General features: G+C 33.8%; 3 protein-coding genes across 3 annotated transcripts; 1 reads left to right on the top strand and 2 right to left on the bottom strand.

The window, feature by feature from the left end:
* The first annotated feature begins 4,534 nt into the window (after positions 1-4,534).
* Positions 4,535-6,396, top strand: LOC113737851 (glutathione S-transferase U17-like). Its single transcript, XM_027265002.2, has 2 exons — positions 4,535-5,142; positions 5,770-6,396. The coding sequence occupies exons 1-2, from the start codon at positions 4,825-4,827 to the stop codon at positions 6,142-6,144; spliced, it is 693 nt and encodes a 230-aa protein (XP_027120803.2). The 5' UTR covers positions 4,535-4,824; the 3' UTR covers positions 6,145-6,396.
* A 4,404-nt stretch (positions 6,397-10,800) lies between these two features.
* LOC113736819 (probable 2-oxoglutarate-dependent dioxygenase AOP1) lies at positions 10,801-13,052 on the bottom strand. The gene is made up of 3 exons (XM_027263986.2): positions 12,542-13,052; positions 12,030-12,351; positions 10,801-11,291 (listed from the first exon to the last, which is right to left on the bottom strand). Exons 1-3 carry the CDS (start codon positions 12,913-12,915, stop codon positions 11,043-11,045), a joined length of 945 nt encoding a protein of 314 aa, XP_027119787.1. The 5' UTR covers positions 12,916-13,052; the 3' UTR covers positions 10,801-11,042.
* A 4,753-nt stretch (positions 13,053-17,805) lies between these two features.
* LOC113734620 (probable 2-oxoglutarate-dependent dioxygenase AOP1) lies at positions 17,806-20,170 on the bottom strand. The gene is made up of 3 exons (XM_027261223.2): positions 19,617-20,170; positions 19,207-19,528; positions 17,806-18,357 (listed from the first exon to the last, which is right to left on the bottom strand). The coding sequence occupies exons 1-3, from the start codon at positions 19,988-19,990 to the stop codon at positions 18,112-18,114; spliced, it is 942 nt and encodes a 313-aa protein (XP_027117024.2). The 5' UTR covers positions 19,991-20,170; the 3' UTR covers positions 17,806-18,111.
* Between the last annotated feature and the right edge of the window lie 646 nt (positions 20,171-20,816).

Here is a 20,816-nt window from a genome sequence, read left to right as displayed (position 1 = left end):
TTGATAATTCAATTCAATACTTAAATTTAATGGATTCAAATTTTAACATATTTAGACGTTTTTTATAACTAAAAATTAAATATACGGATTAATTAAATGACACTAAATTTCCTAAATAAAACTTGCTCTCAAAAATAAGTGATAAGTTATTCACTTATCATTAAATATAATAGGGAAAATGATCGGTTTCATCCTTCACATTTCACAAAAATATTTTTGTCGTCCCTCACTTTTAAAATGAAGCAATTTCGTCCTTGACATTTAAAAATTAAGATTATTACATCCCTGAACCCAAATTTCAATCTGAATCAAACCACCAATCAACCTGATTACAAATTTTGGGGGTGTAATTGGTAGATCACTTGGTTTACTCAACTTGATATTCATGTAAAATTTAATGAACCTAAAAAGAAAAAATAAAAAATTATAATATAAAAAAGAAAGATTAATTTTTTCTACATTATCATTGTATATACTGACGGTTTTATGTACCACCATATCATTTTAATTTAAGTTTAAACACCAAATTTTATATTTATAATACACATTTAGATTCGCAAGCGGATATACTAACGGTGCATGAAAAGATTTATCAAAAAAAAAAAAAAACTCTACTATTCCAAGACAAAGAATGGCCTTTTATGTTATAATTTTTATTTTTTTGGTTTAATAAATGCCATGTGAATACGATGAAGTTGACCGAATGATCTATCAATTTTATTTTCCAAATTTATTACTGGGTTATTGGATGGTTTGATTCAGATTGAAAATTAGGTTCAGGGATGTAACAGCTTTAATTTTTAAATGTCAGGGACGAATTTGCTTCATTTTAAAAGTGAGGGACGAAAAGAATATTTTTGCGAAATGTGAGGGATGAAACAGGTCATTTTCCCAATATAATATGCATTCAAATATATTAGTTTTAATACTTAACAATTCAATAATTTAATGAATTCAAATTACAGATTTCAAATTTCAGTTTTCATACTTCAGATTTATCAAACGCATCCTTAATTCCCAAGCAAAATAAAAGAATCTTCACCAACTTGACAATATCCTTGTCTTTCTCCTCCTTTTTAATAATCTATGTATAACATTGTTTTTAATTTTATCGCACCGTTGTTATTCCACTTCATTAGCTTAAACATTCGTACCTTTATTTCTCAAGTACAGGTTATCGCCCTTATAAAGACTTCACCATTGAGAAATTATTTCAATAATGTTGGGAAAGAGCTAAGCAAACAACTTGTGATGAAAAGTTAAAGAAATGGCATCAAACGTGAACTATATTCACTTTTTTTTATGGCCATACTTGTCCTTTATTAGTGCGCAAGCAAAGGACGATACAGATAAGGTAAAGTTTATTTCTCTAAAATGCACTTATGTAACAAATCCGATCGAACATTAGAAATGTCGTTTCAAAAAATGTTCAGAGTAGATGTTGGTTGGCTTTCTGCAATAATGGAAGTAGTGTTCCAAAATAACTGGTTAAGTTGCAGCTTTCTTCACTATGTACCCCGGGGACTAACTGGTGTTAGAGATTGGGAAAAGGTAACACGTTAATGAAATTACTTCAAAACTTCTCTTGCCAAAACGAAACTTCATAACTTCAGAAATGGCTAGTAACTTGTTAATTCGTATACTGTGCTTATATGCAGTTGACAAGCAATATTCATAGTAAAAAGTTGGTTAATATATAGCGACTTGTCGATTATTGCACCTAGGATTTTCCCATTTAAGTTACTATTGTCGTTCATATTGGTCTCTGAATTAAAAGAACTATAAGGTGTAAAGTGATCATAATGGCTACTTTCTTCAGGGTAAACTACAATTTGCCTATAAATTTTAGGGAAAAATATAATTTTGATCTCAATGTTTAGCTTGTGTGCTAAATTGGTCTCTAATTTTTTTGCTTCAAAGGTTCTGATTTTGAGCAACTATAAGGCAACGAATGAAAACTCAGAGTCAGTAACAATAAAAATCAAATTGGTGTTATTGAAAAGTTTTAACTTTGCATTTTTTATCAGTAGAGTTTGGAGTTAAGATCAACAAGGTCCCTTAGAACTTATAATTAAAATTTTAAATGACATTAAATGTAACTTAAATCAAATATATAATATGACAAATGTGTTCCCTAATACAATGCTATCCTTTAATTTATAGAGCATCTCTTTGTTAAATTAGTTACAATTGAATAATAGGATATAGATATTACTAGATAAACTAAGAATTAGTGAAAGGTAGAGGAGAATTGTGATTTTATATGTAACTTTATTCTAACCACTATTAGACAAATTCTTGCATGATTATGTTGATGTAGGCTTCAAATGGTAGTAATTAAGAAGTGTGACTAAAATAACTAGTCAAACTACGTACTAATATAAAGAGCTTTTAGCAATTTTTGAAAAAAAAAATCCTTTTCTTTAATTCTTGTCATTTGTTTCTATCAAAATCTAACATTGCAATGATAAAATTTTAAACTAATTATTTTTTTTTAAAAGAAATTTTGTTGATATAGCAATAAACACATATACCAAGGGCTCGTAGAGTTACTAGTCCCTGCAAAACAATTCATAAGAAACTATACAATCAATATATTAGAATTCTATATACAGCACATCAACTAAAGATACACTGGTCAAAGCTCCAAGTTAAGCTAAGTTCCCAGTTCTCCTTGCTTTTCCTTACACCCTTCCAGTTCATAGCCATAGTATCAATCTCTGAAATAATCATTTTCACAATTTGATCACAATTTTGATACATACTATTGAATATCTTCCGATTTCTAGCCCACCAAATATAGTACACTGTAGCAGCCAATGATAATCTCACTAACTTGAGACCAACTTTGCAAGAGAGAAGAAACATATGAGAAATCAGTGGCAAGAGTAAATGAACAAAAACATGAAAAAGAAGTAAAAGAAGTTTAATTAGCTTTTCAATGATTTTAATTATTAGCATTAGTAGCACACATCTAACACGATTTCAATCTACTTCTAATCTCATTTCATCATATGGCCCTTGACCACAATATTTGAAATTTAACGAATTATAAGAATTTGAAGTCCAAACACTGGGAACAAAAAAAATGCAAAGTCCAAACTATAGATTGATGGCAATTTGATTTTTACCACTAGTCATTGTTTAATTTTGGTCAATAATCCTAAATTTGCCTAAAATACAAATTTTCACAACATTTTTTTTATCAAAAAATTTGAGACTAGTTTAGCACATAAGTCAAACATTGGGAATGAAAACTATATTGTATGGCACACTAAAGGAATTAAAACCCCAATTTCGGATCCTTTCTTCACAATTATTTATTGTAAAAAAATCCGTTTAACTTCGAACAATTTTAACTTCGGCATTCTAGTGACCAGTTGATATTTCCTAACTTACCCATACTTCTTTATAATTGTTTAATTCTGTCTAGCTCTGGTACCATGATCATGTATTGACATAATTTTGTTGCATGTAAATTCAACAGAGTTTTGCCCAGAAAAAGGCTAAAAGATACTGTTGTTTTTTCCTTCATGGATCTGACATGCGTCCAAATCCTCCTTCGGTTTTGATCAGCGCTAATACTTAATGACTGCAGATGCTATTTTCTTTTAAACTTTGTATTTTTATACAAAAGGGAGGTTTTGAATCCAGAATCTCGTACTTGCAATTTCTCTCACATTACTATGCAACCCAATCTCCTCCACGATTATGTTAATCATGATTTGTCCAAAATTAGTTTTTGGGGTAGAGGACTGATAAAAATTTGGGACAATAAAAGATTCATAATAATTGATATAATTTAAGAGGATAGAACGAAAGAAGACGTGGAATTGGTTATAATATTTACTATTGATTGTCAAGATAAAATAAAAATAAATAAATAAATCAAGTTGTCACTATTAGAGAATCAATAACTAATCGAGTCGTTATCTCTAAAAAGCCTAAAATACTAGCTTTCACTTTTTTCTTTGTTTTCTTCTTCATTCATGCCACTACTCTGTCCCACCTTGTCATGTTTTTTCCCCCCAACTAGCCTTATATTTGGCACCTTGTCATGTTCTTTTGCTTGTCGATTTCTCCATTCCGCTAAGAAGCATCTTGTATGACAACAAAAGCATAATTAACAACACAGAAAAATGGACAGGGAACCTAATTTGCAGGTTTTAAAGGAATTTATAACTAGTAAACATCTTTGTTTTGACACCAAAATCCAAATGACATATGCATATGGATTAGACTTCTCTCCATTAGCCTCTTGCTCTCTCTCCCCATTATCCCTCAATAGACTATTAGATTATTGCTACATGGATTCATTATTTTATCGCTACATCATTTCATTAGTCATCAAAGGCTTGCATTCTTTCTCACCAAATAGCCTTCTAGCTCTACTTAACATTGAAAAGAAAAAAAAGAATTCCATAAATAATTAAATCTCTTACCACATCATCTTATTCAATAATCCTATCACATAACACCCCACATCCAAACTAATAAGAACTACTGAACTTTAACACGTTATACTGACATGTGAATTGAAATGGCGTGAAGCTCCTTGGTGTAAGTTAAAACTTAAATCCATCCCTTAATTAACCGTTGAATTTTTCCATTTCTCAGCAATATTTCGTTCAATGAGTATTTTGAAATTTGCAATATTTCAAAACTTGCCATTTATCAGCTTGCAGTACTTTTTCACACTTCACAGAGGCCTACCTTCCAAGCTTCCATCTATAAATACAACTAATAACCCGCAAGAATATCGCATGTATCCACTTTAAGAAGTTTTCAGCTTTGTCTTCAACGGATTTAAGCTCAGGTTTAGCAATGCCAACAAATGATGTAAAGCTTCTTGGTGCTCCTGCAAGCCAATACGTGAACCGGGTTCAGTTTGCCCTCAATCTAAAATCGATAGACTATGAATTCATCCCACAGAATATGAGAGAAAAAAGTGAGCTCCTTCTTAAATCTAATCCTGTTCACAAGAACATCCCAGTACTCCTCCATGGTGATAAGCCCATATGTGACTCACTGGTGATTTTGCAGTACATTGATGAGTTCTGGTTTGATGGTCCCTCTATCCTTCCTTCTGATCCCTACGACCGTGCCATAGCCCGCTTTTGGGCAGCTTACATTGATGACAAGGTACTAATATACCATTTGCTGCTTGATCAATCTTTTTCCACTTGACAAGGCACTAGCATATCCTCGGGGATGGGGGTAGGGATGGTTGCTAGTTCGTACATTTCAATAAATAAACCTGTTTGTTCAAAATGTAAATCTAGTCGAACATAATATAAATATAGAATACCTTTTTCTATATTAGTCCCACACATGGTATTAAAATCGATGTGCATCTTGTGATCTCGACTGCAAAATTTTTTTTTAATGCAATCAAGGTGATTAACATTTCATGAATGGTTTGTACTACAAACGTTCCCCTAATTCTGTATCTTTATTCAACACTGTGCATGTGAAGTAGCAGGATTCAGTGACGGACTAAGGGCACAGCGATGTACTGAAAGCATGCATAATTTGGTAGCTAAAATTTGTCCACCAACACAAAAAGAATTTAAATGTAAGATTCAGATAATGTCGAGTAATTTTGATATAACTTCATAATTGGGTCTCCATGAACAATAATTATATAAAATTGTAAAATTAGCTTGTGATAATTACTATATATATATATATATATATATATAGCGTTTTCACTGGCCGTTATTCCTGCCTGTCCCTGTTCCGTTACTAATGTGTTTAATTGGTATGCAGTGGATTCCATTTTTCAAGGAGCTTACAACTGCAAAAGACGAGGAGTCAAAAACAGCATTGGTGGAGAAAATATTAGAAGGTGTAAAACTCTTTGAGGATGTATTCGTGAAGGCCAGCAAAGGGAAGTGCTTCTTTGGTGGAGAAACAATAAGTTTTCTTGATATCGTTCTGGGCTGCTACTTGGGATGGCTAAAGGCTTGGGGAATTCAGTTAGATGTGAATTTTCTTGATGAATCCAAGACACCTGCCCTAGTGGGATGGGCTGAAAGGTTTTCCTCGGACAAAGCTATTCATGGTATTATACCAGAGACTGAGGAACTTTTTAGAATTCTCCAAATCATCCTATCTAGGGCAGCAGATGCTGCTTCAAAGTGAAAAAGTACCATTATTCATTTACTCAATGGATGATGGCATCATCGGTTGTCAACTTATTATTATTATTAGTATTATTATTTTCTGTGTGCTGTGTGGCAATAGTAGTAAACTTGTAATGGGAAAGCCTTCTTTACCAAAAGGGAAATTCTCATTTTAGTTCTTTGCATTCCAATTTCATATCGTGTTATTTGTATAAAACAAGTATCATGTGAGACATTCCATTTGAAGAGTAAATTCATGTTACTTGTTTCATAGGATTGTTATTTGAATACAGATCCTTTTGTCGTTCCTATTTCAGATAGACATTACATTGAGAAATTTCCAATTTTGTGATGAATTTTAAAAAAATTCTATAAAAGAGGTGATTTTGATGAGGCATTCCGTAGGGGGGTCTTCGCATTTGGGGAATGCGAGCTCAGCTCTATTGAGCTCGCATTCGCGAAATGCGAGGTCTACTTATTGAGCTCTCCACTGCACCTCTCTGTTGCATCTGCTGCTACTGCCGCAACTATGCTGCCTTTATGGCTGGGGGTCCATAAACTAAAGAAGCGGTCCTTGGTTTCTTTTTTTTTTTTTTCTCTCTCTTTTATCGTGGCTGGGGGTCTTCTCCTCTTGTTAATAATATAATATGACTTTTAATGTCGAGTGGTAAAAGGAAAAGGGCTCAAAGGCTCTCAAGAGTTGCAAGTAGTAATCCTGCTAAGGATGATGGCCCAACTAAAAGGTGAAAACCAAATGGTTATGGTTATCATGGTTATTGTAATAGTAGTAGGAGTAAGTACTATCAAAAATAAAATAAAATTATGGATTATTTTTGTTTGTTTTTTGGTGTAAGCTTTATAAGAGTTGGTGACTGAAGAACACAACAGTAGCGTGGCTGGATCATGAGAAGATTGTACAGGTTTTTGAAATGTTACTGCTGCCTGCCTCCTCTCTGCCCTCTCTTCTTGCTTTTACTTTTCTTCTCTGTCTCTGTTACTTTACCTGTACCATACCTCCCCCCGCTATTACTATTCCTACTACAGTATTTCCTATTGAGCTTTCTTGGTATACAGTGAGCTCGCATTCGCGGAATGCGAGCTCACTGACCTCGCATTCGCGGAATGCGAGCTCGGTGAGCTGGCACTGAGCTCACATTCCCGGAATGCGAAGACCCCATTTGTATAGAATAACCTTCAAAAATCGCCCCAGTTGTAGAATGACTTTTTTTTTTCATCACAAATTAAGAATTCACCCACATTACATTTGTATACAGATCCTTATGTTGTTAAATTCCACTTAGGATGAGGCGTAACCGAACTCTCTTTTGACACACCTTTCCTTATTTTTTTTAGACTCCATTCGCTTATTTATACAATCTAAAATTTTGTGTTCACTGTTAAAGTCATCACTAACTTATGGCAACATCTGGGCCACATTCGTTTATGAATTTACATTTCCTAGGATTTTGTTTCTTTCTTCATTATCGTAGTAGTTTGTCAAAAGAATTGGTAGAGGTCTATTTTTGCAACATGAAAATGGGAAGTTTTGACTACTAAATTAACGAGCTTAGTTGTTAAATGAGTATTTGAATAGATATCTCAAGAGTGAGACTTCGATAAAATTAGATCAAATGTTCTCAAGATGAGGTTTAATTTAATAGTGTCTAGTATAAGTTTATTTTGTGATGTTATTATATACACTGAGAATGTAATAAAATTGTTAGTTTGGCTCCATTATTAGTGGATTTAATCCATTAATTTGCTATTAGAGCCCACTACAATCCAACAATTTGGTATCGAGTCTATTTGTCATGGACTCGCTTTTAATAAAATCTTTATTTTGCAAATAAACCTATAAATTGTCTTCTATGGCTGACAATCAAATGTATGTGCGCAGCGAAAAGACAATCATGCTCTCATTGGTGAAAAATGTCACATAACCCATTTTATTTTATTTTTCATTATGTTTAAATTCATTTATCTGGCTTCCAATCCTATTCTGATGACAAGAATTTCCTGTCATGTTTACAATTAAATACATAGTTATTTACTTATCAAAAAGCATATATTTAGTAAATCTAATTTAAGTATAAATGATTTGAGTAGTTTAAATAGTATCAGTTAAAACATTAAGCAGTTGTTAATAAACATAAAATGTACATAAATTATTTTCACTATCCATACATTTTGAATTCATTATGATATTTAAGATAGTTAATCATTTTTCATTGGAAAAATAATATTAGATACATATAATTGGGTGTGAAAAGAAGTTAATAAGAATAAAGAAGAAAGAAAGAAGAAAAACGAGATTAAAATCATTTTAATAAATATTTAGTTTCTATATCTATTAACTAATAATGCATAATATGGTTGTGTTAATAGAATAGAATGTTTTTCATAAAGAATAACAGTATATATTTGATCATGAGAAGAAGTTTATTAGCACATTGTTGTCAAAATTTGTACGTCGCAATAGGACCGGAAAAGGAGAAAAAAGAAAGTAAACGTATTTAGGGAAAAAAAAGTAGAAAAAATGAACAAGAAAAAGGCTCGTGACAATCTTCCTCCAATAAGGGCATAATTGTCTTTTTGCTACTAGCAGATGTTTTACTTTTAGTCATTCAAGAGCAATTTGTAGGCAATGACTAATTAATGTTAAGTACGTTCAATGCGTGTAAGCATTTTATTCATGATTCTTTTTTCTACCTCTCACTCCTTCCCATATCTTTTCCATCCCTAATTGCCAGATCCACCCTTTCCACTCCCAACTATCAGATTCAGGATTTAAATCATATACCTGATTGTGGGAAAAGATCTAAAAATCCTCCCCTAATCACTAGATTTTATTCATGATTGATTACTATGTGGTTGAACATAAACTTAAAAATCCTCTTTCCTCATTGCAATTAATGATAAAATCTTTCGGGATGAACTGAGTATTAAAATAACACATTTAATGGTTCCTTTTTTATGCCTTAACAAAAAATATTTAAATGCTTTCTTTATGTTCTCAATGACACCCCGTGTTTTCAAATACAGACGCACTCGCTTATATTATTCCTTTGCATCTAATCAATTTATCTATTTTTCATTTTTTCTAAAATAGCTTTTCTAGCCAGTGCCCTTAGGAGTACCTCGAAATGCATATTCTCCCAGCCATATTTACATAAAACTGACTCTATTATTTGTCCTCCTTTGATTTGGACACTTTACTGGTTTAACCTGAGCTATTAATGATTTCTCCGGGACTGTCGTAGATTTGGCTACGGATCTTTATGTTACACCCAAAAGTGTAACAGTCCTTATACACACCCAAATATATATAGTGACATTTGTCATCCTCCTTAAACTAACAAATAAAACTTGTTTTCACCCAGGTGACCATTAGTTTTCTTCTCCATCCACAAAAGTTTCTTCTCCCTCTTTTCTTCCAAATCCCCAAACCCAACTTCATAACTATATTGATGAATAAGTGAAAACCCCAAATCCCTCTTCTCTCTAATGGAAATCTCCCTCTGCTCTCTCATAATAAGATCTCACAAGAAATTATTTCAAAACTGAAGCTATGCAGCTTTTGATGAGAAGGATTAATTCATTTGTTAGAGAATAGCAAGAAGGCGTGGGAAGCGAAAGGGGAAGAACCCCAGTTTGCTCTTGTTTTGATCGTTTGACTATTGTGCTTTCTTTGGATCGATAAAGGATAAGATCTTCATCAATGTTTTTAAACAAAAATGAACTGGAAGAGTTTTTGGTTTGTGGTTTGATCAATTCAACCCGATTCAAAGGTTTAATTATTTATTTTTTAATATCAAATAATGTGAATAAAGCTGAAATATTTATTCTAAAAAATAAAAAAAAAGTAAGAAACTCCAATTGAATCACCCTGTTTTACCAGTTTTATCGGTCCAATCGGTTTTTGACCGATTTAATTAACCTTTTGGATCAATTATTGAACCGATTGAAGACATTGGCCGATTTGTGGTTTGACCAGTCGAACTGGCCAATTTGATCCAGTTTTCAAAACATTGGTCTTCGTTAGTGGATTAAGGACTGATAGTTGCTTGAGTTAGTAAAAGCAAAACTTAACAAGAAGCCATATTTGATAACTTTAAAAATTGACAAATGTCATTATTTCACTATTTTAGAGTGTGTAATAGAAGTGTTACACTTCTATGTGTAACAGAAGACCTCTTGCTTGTAGATATAGACTAATTGTCGATTTGTGTAAGTCGGCTCAAATGATAAGATATATTAAAGAAATTATTGGATGGAAATGATTGAGGTAGGTATGCTCTCTATAAATATAAATTGCAACCCAATAATTAATGAAGGTAGTCAACTATGCTATGTAATCTGCATCTCTAACATTAAAAAGTTGACACGTTATTTCAGTCATTATCTAAGAAAAATTTCAAGTTGCCCACTTGACTCTGCATTTCAATTGCATACGGCAACGCGAGTTGATTTTGGATTTTTTTTTTTTAAACAAGTGCACTTCGAGTAAAATGGTACCAAGAATTTAGGCTTCTACTTCTCTGGTGGAGATGAATGACGAAGCTGTCAAAAATTTCAAAACATGTCAATTCTAAAATCACAGCATCAAACAAATATTCTGATTCTGATTCTCACTCCTATTCTGATTCTGATTCTTATAATAATGCACGCACAGATCTCATACAAGATATAGGTTACTACAATCATCTTTTCAGGACCATACATTAATCAGACTTGTGGATATGAAACCAGAATAAAACTTCTTACAGGAAATACATGACAATCAACCAAACGCTACAGATGTGACCCTCTTGGTTAAATGAGCCAAGAACTCATAGACGTAGCAATTATTTAGTACATCAACTTTAGGATGTTCACATACATACAATTGAAATGGCACTACCACAACATAGACCTTCTTCAAACACCACAGAAATCTTTGAGGATGTTTTGTGATTTCCGTCCTTGGTCAGTGGCGTAAAAGTTGAGCAAATCTATATGGACAAATGGTTTGAACTGCAGTGGCTTTTCATCATTAACTAATTCTTCTGGTACTTGCACCATCTTGCTGAGGAATGAGAATAAGGCTATAGTGTACCTTGTTTCTTTTCCATTGGCGTCCATGGTTACTTTGTGGTTGGAAGAAAGCACTCTATCATTACTCCAAGCCTAATCCAAGGCCGAAAACGTTAGAATTTACACGTTTACTTTGACATGCAAACGCTGAATTGTTTTTTTAATACTTCCACTTCTTCCTACGCTTTTTTCACCCACAACTGTCAAGTATAAAATTCAAACCTACTATACGTGTGATTTTTGTGTGTTTGGCATATCTGCAGATTAATTTGTTGACACTAGGGAGTGAAAATTTTCAGTATACACAACGGTATTAGATTTCTTTGACTTGTCTAGCTAAGTGAATGTCTACTTTTCTTTAATATTAGGCCTTTTCTATCCTATATCCCAAAGCCATTGAATAGACACACAAAAGAGGGAGTGGACCCACAATAGAAATACTAATAACACATCACCAACTCCTTAAATTCAGGATACTTTGGCAATGACAATGTGAACTTTTGCAAACAAATTAAACCAGGCCCACTTCTTATTCTCTGCCCTCAGAGCAAAAAAATAGAAGAATCCAGCTTAGTAATAAGCACAAAGAAGTGTCTCTAGTTTGATTCATGCAACAAAAAACCTTTCTACTGTCACACTTTGTAAGCAACATAAGCTCAAGCTCTTATGCATAGTGTTCACTTTGTTCCCTAGAACTTGTGAGTAAATCAATTTTCATGGTTGAGAGACAAAATTATTTATTTATCTTCCCATTTTGTCCTATTGTGATCTTAATGCAATAAATATATGGCTCATGCATTTTAGCAAATGACTTGTTCGCAATTATCAAACCTGGCAGGCATCCCCGGCCATCACAACAAAGGATTTTTGAGGAAAATCAACTTTGATCCATTCATCATCCCTTGTCCTTATTTCCAAGCCAGAAATGTGGTTCTGATAAAGGATGGTCAAAAAGCTCTTATCAGTATGAGAAGGAAAAGCCATGGTGGTCTCATTCGCTTCTGGGGCTCTGTACTTAAGGAACCGAAGAAGATATCTGGTCGAGTCTATGTGAGAATCGCTGTATTTCTCAACACCATAGCTTTCGAACAGCATTTTTATTACCATTTCATCTAACTTCGCCACTGTCTTTGCAAATGAAAATGAACTTTCACTGAAAATTTTTTGATGCAAAAGAAAACAGGTAAGAGCAACCAAAAGGAACTAGAATTGAAGGTAACGAGAATCATAAATCAAACATAAATAAATTGAAAAGAAAAAGTACTTACTTTAAAATGTTATCTATCCCAAGCACTACAGATATATGATACTTGTTAAAAGACAAAAAAAAAAAAAAAAACCACCTGAAAGATTTGTTTCCTTTGGGCCACATGAGATTAGTGAAGCTTTGTACTCCATCAAGAGTGGTGGCATAATCAATCCCTAAGCCTTCATGGAGTGGAACAAAGGGAATTTGGCCAATGTAGCCGTGGTAAGGTTTTTCATTGATATTTTGGACTTTGAGTTCGGTCGGGAGGTCAAATAAATCATCAGCTGCTTGAAAGATGGCCTTATCAAGTTCGGGAGAAACTTTGTTGTACAAAGCTATAAAGCAGCCGTGGTTTTCGAGGGCACGCTGGATATCGTTGCATGCCGATGCCCAAGAGCTTGAACCCGGCTTCAGTTCTTCGTTTGTGAAGTCCACAACAAGAAGCTTTCTTGGTGCTGGGGAACCCATAGTTTTACTTTGTTGATTGATTACGATTAAGAAATTGTATGGGGGCAACTTTTGGCAATGATTAGTGTGTTTGAGTGGGTTTCTATAGGGGATTTGGTTTAGATATACTGTTACGACATCGTGAGCGCTTTTTTGGCACTCAACTACTTCTTTTGTTTTGCATTTACTAAATTTGTCTATGATTCTCCATAAGTCACCATCGTGGAATCAATATATAATACAAATTACAATTCATTCAAATTACAATCAACCCTCACACTTGTGAGACCTATATCCAACCCCTTTGGATCTTGGCCTTCGAGTTTAACCCCTAAATTAAAACTTCATTGGTGTGATAGGTATTTTTTTCACTCAAGTGTTTCATAGTTTTGGCTATATATATATAAGGGAGAAATACAGTTTTAGTCCTCAATTTAAGACAATTGAATACTTTTAGTCTCAAAAGATTAGGCAAAATATATATAAGTCCCTAATGTTTGGCAACTATGCTCTTTTAGTCCATAAAGTTTCGGCAAAATCAAATATGGTCCCTCATGCTTTTAATTTCATGCAGATTTAGGACAATTGACAGATTTTTCTCAATTTTTGATGAAATCTAGTCACATGTAGTCATGAATTCGTTAAATTGGATTTCAAAAAAAATAAAGCAAAGTAGCAGCTTAATTTAAATAATAAGGATAACTCATTTGTGAATCATGGGTAACTAATTAATCAAGAAAACACAAAAAAAAAGAAATTTTCAAATTATACAAAAAAAATAGGGCATAGGGTTTTTTCTCTTGAGCACTGTAGTGATAGAGAGTGAAAACGAGTATTGGATCGATGAGTTAGCTACTTTGAATGGTTTCAACTTTGTAGTTTAACACATTTCATCTTGTTTTCATCTTTTTTTCCAGAATCATTAACTAGTGGCATGCTAGCATGCAAGTTTTTAGTCCATAATCTTTTTGTTTAAAGTTAGCCCCATTTTTCTTTTTTATTTTTAAGTTGAATTTGATACACACAAGCCTAAATTCGGTAATTGGAGAAAACCTTTCGGTTATCCTAAATCTTCTTCAAGTTAGATAAATTAGGGACCATATTTATTTTTATTGAAACTTCAAGGACTAAAATTGTGCATGTGTTGAACATTAGGGGACCAAATATGTTTTTGTTGAAACTTTAGGTGAACATTAGGGACCAAATAAAACAATGCATGTGTAGAACTATATTTCTCCCGCCCCCGCGTGAATGGTCCAGCGGTAGCACCTCCCACCGGTGACCGAGAGGTCTCAAGTTCGAGTCTCTGCTCTGCTGGATTCCTCTGCGCACATATCGTGCTTGGGCTGGGTTGGGGCGCCTGGTCGGGCCGCAGGGGATTAGTCGGGTCCCGTAAGGATTGACCCGGACACCCCTGTGTAGACAAAAAAAAAAAAAGTAAAACTATATTTCTCCCAATATATAATTTACTAGAAATTGTAACCTAATACATGTATTTATGACGGATAAATTTGCATATGTGTCAAAATTTTTTGGTAGTATAATAAAGATGTTTAATTTTTTATTAATATATAAATTATTAATATATAGCAAAGATGTTTCATGTTTTATTAATATATAAATTATTTATTTTACGTAAGTTTCACCATCCACGTATTTGTTGCGCCCCGCGACCTGTAGGGTGACATGAAGGCCTTAGCTGTGCTCCTTCCCATCGCCCAGCCAATGGTGCAAGTAGCTTAGCGGCACTCAAGCAAGTAGCCGACGCAGGGGACCCGTTGACCAGCGCCAAGTGCCGATTTTTTGCCAGGATGTGGAGGCCAATTATATACTTTTAGGTATTAGTTATCCGGGATGTACAAGTATCTCACCTCACAGTTTCAGTGCAAGTGTTGGAATACTGCTAGCACTAATTAAGGTCATTTTTACAAGGATATATATGGTAAATCTTATATATAGTAACAGTGTATATATATTATCATTATTAGATCCATGATTTATGCATAAAAAATAAATTTCAAATTTAAATTTTATAATGTATATATCATCGATATAGAAAAGATTAATCCATACATATATGTATGTGTGTATGTGAGCTCACTGAAACATCAATCAAGTATTATGTAACGGTTTACACTAAGCAGGTCACATGATCCAATTGTAATTTTTCTGAATACTATTGTAATAGTTCTCTTTGCTATCAATGTAAATGAAGCATGACTTACAAAAAAAAAGCCAAAAGTAATTGAAGCTTGATGTTATTCCACTTTGCCTCTATAACCATTTTGCCACATTTATATTTTATTCACTTCAAATATGATTGCAGTGCACTTTAATTGCCGACGGAAGCAACCAGACAGAGCTCTGCTTAATTGCCCTTAACACAATGGTATGTCATTTAGCTGCACTGGAATCTTATCTTGGAATCATATTGAGAGTCTTCTGAGCAATAATTTTCCTTCTCTTATACTTTTGGTCATCAGTCGTCAACCATTTTAGAATATATTCTTCAGTAGTAGCATCCATGTATAGTATGTAATCTTCAAGTTCAGGCTTACCTAAAATACTTGGACTGGTGCCCGACTGGTCTAACACCTTTCCAATATTAAATTTTCATGCACACGAGAGTGTTGCAGGATAATCTTTTATAAGATCAGAAAGCTGTCGAACGACAGCTGATGGCAATTGGGTAAGATGAAGACAGGCGTGGGAAAGGCCCACTGCAGTAGTCACGTTTGTCCGATGCGTTGCCGTTGCACCGTCGCCTTGGCCAGAGCACCCCACCGTGTCTATCTGTATGTAAAGAAAATAAGAAAGAGAAAAACGAATGCTCTGTTCTGCTGTACATATTTGCGTCTTTCTTCTAGGTTTTTTGTATGATGTCACAGCTCATTTTCTTTATCTTTTGGGTGCATTAAAGAAAACTGTGATGTCTACTTTGTGATAACCCATAATGGTTAATGCAGAACTTTTCTTTGTTTTAGAGTCGGAGGATGTAACTGCTTGATTCTTTTCCTTTTTTGTTTTGTTGCTAGAAGGGTGTAACTACTTGATGATTTCTATCTCTAAAGTGATATTTGATTAGAAGAAATACAATTTTGGACACCAATGTTTGAGCCATAGCAAAACTTGAATGTTTCAATCGAAACAAATATGGTGCACAAAACCTTTGATTTTAGTCAAAGTAGGACCATTATCGAAAATTCAAAAATGCGTGATGATTAGAATCAAATTCTTGCTAGTCAACAATTTTGACAATCCACTTTTTTGTTTCCAATGTTTTGATTACTACTCCCTCCGTCCCATTGAAAGTGTCATACTTTCTTTTTTTGACTGTCCCAAAATAATTGTCATGTATGATATTTCTAACTAGTTTATATTTTGAAATTTCCCTTATACCCTTCATTAATGATGCATAAAAACAAATGTGATGGAATTGCTTCCTACTTTTTATTTTGACTAGCACATGATTAAGGGTAAAAATGAAACAAAAAGAAAAATGTTTTGTTTAAAAAACACATATCCCCAAACATAATTAAATATATGGGACGTAGGGAGTGATAATTATAGTTCCTAAAGTTTCAATTGTAATAGGAAAAATTTTAGGATGAAATGAGATAGCAACTTTTTTGAAACTGCATTAGATGTGTATTAAGAATTCTAAGGAATGAAAACGTGAAAAAAAAATTAATTAGACTTTTTCTTTTAGTGTTTCATTTAGCCATGGCACTAATTTCTCATATGTTCTTCTCCTTTCCATAGTTAGAATTAGTACTATCATTTGCTTAATCTCATTGTGTGAGATATAGCATAATATATGTAATTGTAGTTTTGCACAATAAATAACTGATTGATAATGAGTTTAGCACAATAAATTTTTATTTATTAATTAATAATTCGGTCAATATTCACAGGACCCTTTAGGTTCTTACACATGACATAACGTCATGAACTCTGTCAGTTCTTGTCCTTTGTTTGAATTCGCCTTCAGCATTCTTGGTGTATTTATTATTTAATCAGTGGCCTCGTTTACAGCTTGAGGAGCTCCTGGTTGAGGCCGACAATGACGTGAAGACCATTATGAAAATACCTCCACTTGTCTCTTCTTCCACTTCCGAGTGAGGTATTGGATATTACTGAAGCTGCTGCATGAAATGGAGTTAATGCTTGTTTGGGAGTTTGACAACCAGTGTAAAGATTAATGCATAGATTAGCTTTGCAATGAAACAGTGGTAGGAACGGTTGCTTAAAATTTAGAAAAAGTTCAAAGCAACCATATCCAAAGGTTCATGGCTATGATTTGTCAAATTGTAAAATTTGAAAAGTGTAAATCTCAAATCACGTGTCTACATCGTTTTAATACTGTGTATGAACTTGTAAAACAAGTGTTCTAAGCATACATTATATTTGGAGTATTGTAGATTGTTAAACAATGGACTTATTCCCAGAATAGTTGCACTGACAATCATCCCTACCCTTAACCTGTTTGTTACTAGGGTTGGGGGCAGGTGCCACACTGCCACTGCAGAGCTTTCTCGTTGATGACATGACATAGAGGATCAGAAAGAATCAAAGAAACATTAAGTTGATAAAGGGTATACAAACACAGTGTTGTCATTTTTTTATGAAATTGTTTTGGCAGGATAATTTTGCTTTACTAGTTTCCTTAGCCAGAGACATGAGCGCAATGCACTTAATCACCAGACTCTACACCTTGGATCTTTTGATCCAGGTTTGAGAAATTACTTTTGGCGACATAAATTGCTCGATTAACTAATGACTTGTCGCATGCATGTAAAAGTTTATGAAGATGTTAAAATCAGTATTGGGTCCAACCTGAAATTAACAGAACAACTGGTATGGTATTCAGCTCGCAAATGGCAAAAGTATATTGGATTTGCGAAGTGGAGATCATGGAACAAGTTCAGCCTTCATATTTCACTTCTGCAAGAAGAAAGATAGAGCCCAAACATGACTGGCTATGATACATGTATTTAAGGGACTGATTGTTTCATGATTTTAGATATTAAACGTACATTTAATAGGTTGACTCTGCATATAACACAAACTCTTAAATCGAAGAGTTATTCATTTTCCAAATCTTTATTTCTTCTTCATCTAATTTGCCAGCACATAGCCTTCCTCTTCGCCCTTAAGTTCATTCCTTAATGCTCAGTACTATCAGATTTTCATCAACTTAGGCATAGGGCTGACAACTCAAACACCACAGTAGTCTCTTATGGGACATTTTGATCGCTTGCCCTCATCAGTGTAGTAATAGTCAATATACTTGTAGTGATCGAATGGCTTAAACTGCAGCGGATGCTCATCATCAACTAGTTCTTCTGGTACATGAACAATCAAGTCTCTGATGAATGTAAATAGGCCGAGTGAATACCTTTCTGCATTTTCGGTCATTATAACCCGATGGTGTGGAGGTTCAATCCTGCCATTAGTCCATGCCTAGGCCATCCACATCACAAAAAGAACTCTAGAGATTAATTAACTCAAACATAAATACTTCAATGATTAGAGTCATAGAATTGATAATGAAATATCCCTCAAACATAAAAGCTACAATGATTAGAGTCATGGTATTGATAATGCGATAATTGTGGTAGCACCTGATATTCCAATTATTAGCCTGCTCGTCTTGTTAGTATTTTCGTAGCATTATCCCTCAGGCTATTCAGCTTTCAGACTTAATTAATTTCATTTATTCGAAATTTCAATTCCCTAAATAAATTTTCGTGTATAATTTTCAGATTGTTCGAGAAACCTTTTCCAAATGCTAAATGATTCTTTGTATATATATGTATGGTTGTACGCAACTTAAAAACGGTCAAAGGATCACACATATTTGGATAATCTCAATTTATCTGACAAATTTATACAACTTGTAATAAGATTGTGAGTGTGAGAAATAAACATGTGAATCAGATTAGTCAATATAAGAGATACCACTTTTTCTTTTTCTTTTTTTTCCCCTATAGAGAAGTGAACAAGCCTGCAGATTTGCTTGCTAATTATGCTTGTAGTAGTACAAGAAACTCAATTTTCACTAGCTTTTCTGATTTGCCTAAACTTGTAAAAGGGGATTCCGCCTAAATAAAATGGCTTACCCTTCGTGTGGAATTATTTAGTTTCATCTTGTGTATCTTTGGAGGTTTCAATATATTTCTCCCTCTCTGTAATAACATTTGATTATTAATAAAAGCTGGCCAACTACTTCTCGTGTACGGGGTATTGCCGCTTAAAAAAAATTGAAGGAATATGGACGGAAGATGAAGCTCTGTGGGGCGTGCAACTTACCATGCATACATCACCAGCCATGACGATGAAAGAGAACGGAGATGGATCAATAACCATCCACTCGCCATCCTTAGTTTTGATCTCAAGACCTTTTACTTGATCTTGTTGAAGAATGGACATGAAGCTCTTGTCTGTGTGAGGGACAATTCCCAAATTCCTTTCATTTTCATGCGGTCTTCGGTACTTGATTAACCTAAGAAGGTAGGACATCGACCCAAGGAGACTTTCATAATTCTTCTCTATACCATAAGCCTCTGACACCATTCTCATCACAATTTGATCTAATTCAGCCACAATCTTCGAGTACGAGAATGCAGTTTCACTGTTCAAAAATGAAACAACGAGTATTATAGTTATACCCAACAAATGCAAATCGAAACAACAATGAAGAATCAAATAATTTCGTATACCTGAAACTACGATTTCCATTGGGCCACAATAGATTGGTGAACTTTTGAACTCCATCAAGAGTAGTGGCATTTTCAATGCCTAAACCTTCATAGAGAGGAATAATAGGCTCTTGTCCAACATAGCCGTGTGAAGGTGTATTAGAAGTGTTTAGGACTTTGATTTCGGTTGGGAGATCAAACAACTCCTCAGATGCACGGAAAATAGCTTCATTAAGTTCCAAAGTGACTTCATCATAAAGTGCTATGAAACAGCCATAGTCTTCCAGCGCACGTACAACAGCTTGCCTTGTAGATGGCCAAAAACTAGAACTTGGATCTAAGTTTTTCTTAGTGAAGTCTATGAGAGGAAGGTAGTTCTGTGTTAGAGAACACATGAAAAGGATCGCTATCCTGTAGCTTGCTTTGCTTGGGTTATTGAAGTTTAAGATTGACAAGTGAAAGAGAATCTACGGTTTATGCTAATTGCTAAGAACTATTCTGCTCAGGCATTTACAGGATCTTTTAAGGCCAAAGGGTACCTTGATCTTGGTTTATTGAAGTAGTTAGTAATGGTCATCTATCATATCCTTCAGATGGCAATCAAAAAATTTAAAAAAAATGTCGTCATGTTGTGGGGAAAGTTTTATCTTAAATTGCTAGAAAAGAACAAGTTTCGCCTAAACCTGATTATTCTTTTTGATTGATTCTCATGTAGGGTTTTAAATTCTGTTGTTGTTCATCAATAAGTGGTCCTATAATATGGCGAATCAATTATTAGTGTTAGGTAGAGTGTCTTTCCTAGCAAAAACTCCAAATTGCATTTCTCGTAGTAGTAACTATGAAGCACTAAGGAGAACTTCTTTCAGGACGAAGTGAGTCACAAATCGTTTAATGCTCCCTTCTTTGCCTTCATAATTGTATTAAATGCTTTTTTCTTTGAATAGAAACTTCATTTGTAAACATTTCCAGACACAAAAACTTTCTTTTTTTTTTTTCAATCAACAAAAGTTTGACAGTTTAACTAGAAGAAAAGAAAAAGAAAAATTTTCCTGTATAATTTACCATGCAAGCGCAGGCCCACTCATATTTAAAATTCCCCAACATTCAATTACTTTAACTCATCAATTTGATGTCAGTACTCTTTTAGGAATATCTTTTTATAAAAATTTGTGTCTTTAAGACACTGGTTAACACACATTTTTTTAAAATTTATTATGCTTT

Source organism: Coffea arabica, chromosome 3e (assembly GCF_036785885.1).
Source record: "Coffea arabica cultivar ET-39 chromosome 3e, Coffea Arabica ET-39 HiFi, whole genome shotgun sequence".
In the NCBI taxonomy this organism is placed as follows: Eukaryota; Viridiplantae; Streptophyta; class Magnoliopsida; order Gentianales; family Rubiaceae; genus Coffea; species Coffea arabica.
This window is presented reverse-complemented; position numbering and strand designations above follow the sequence as displayed.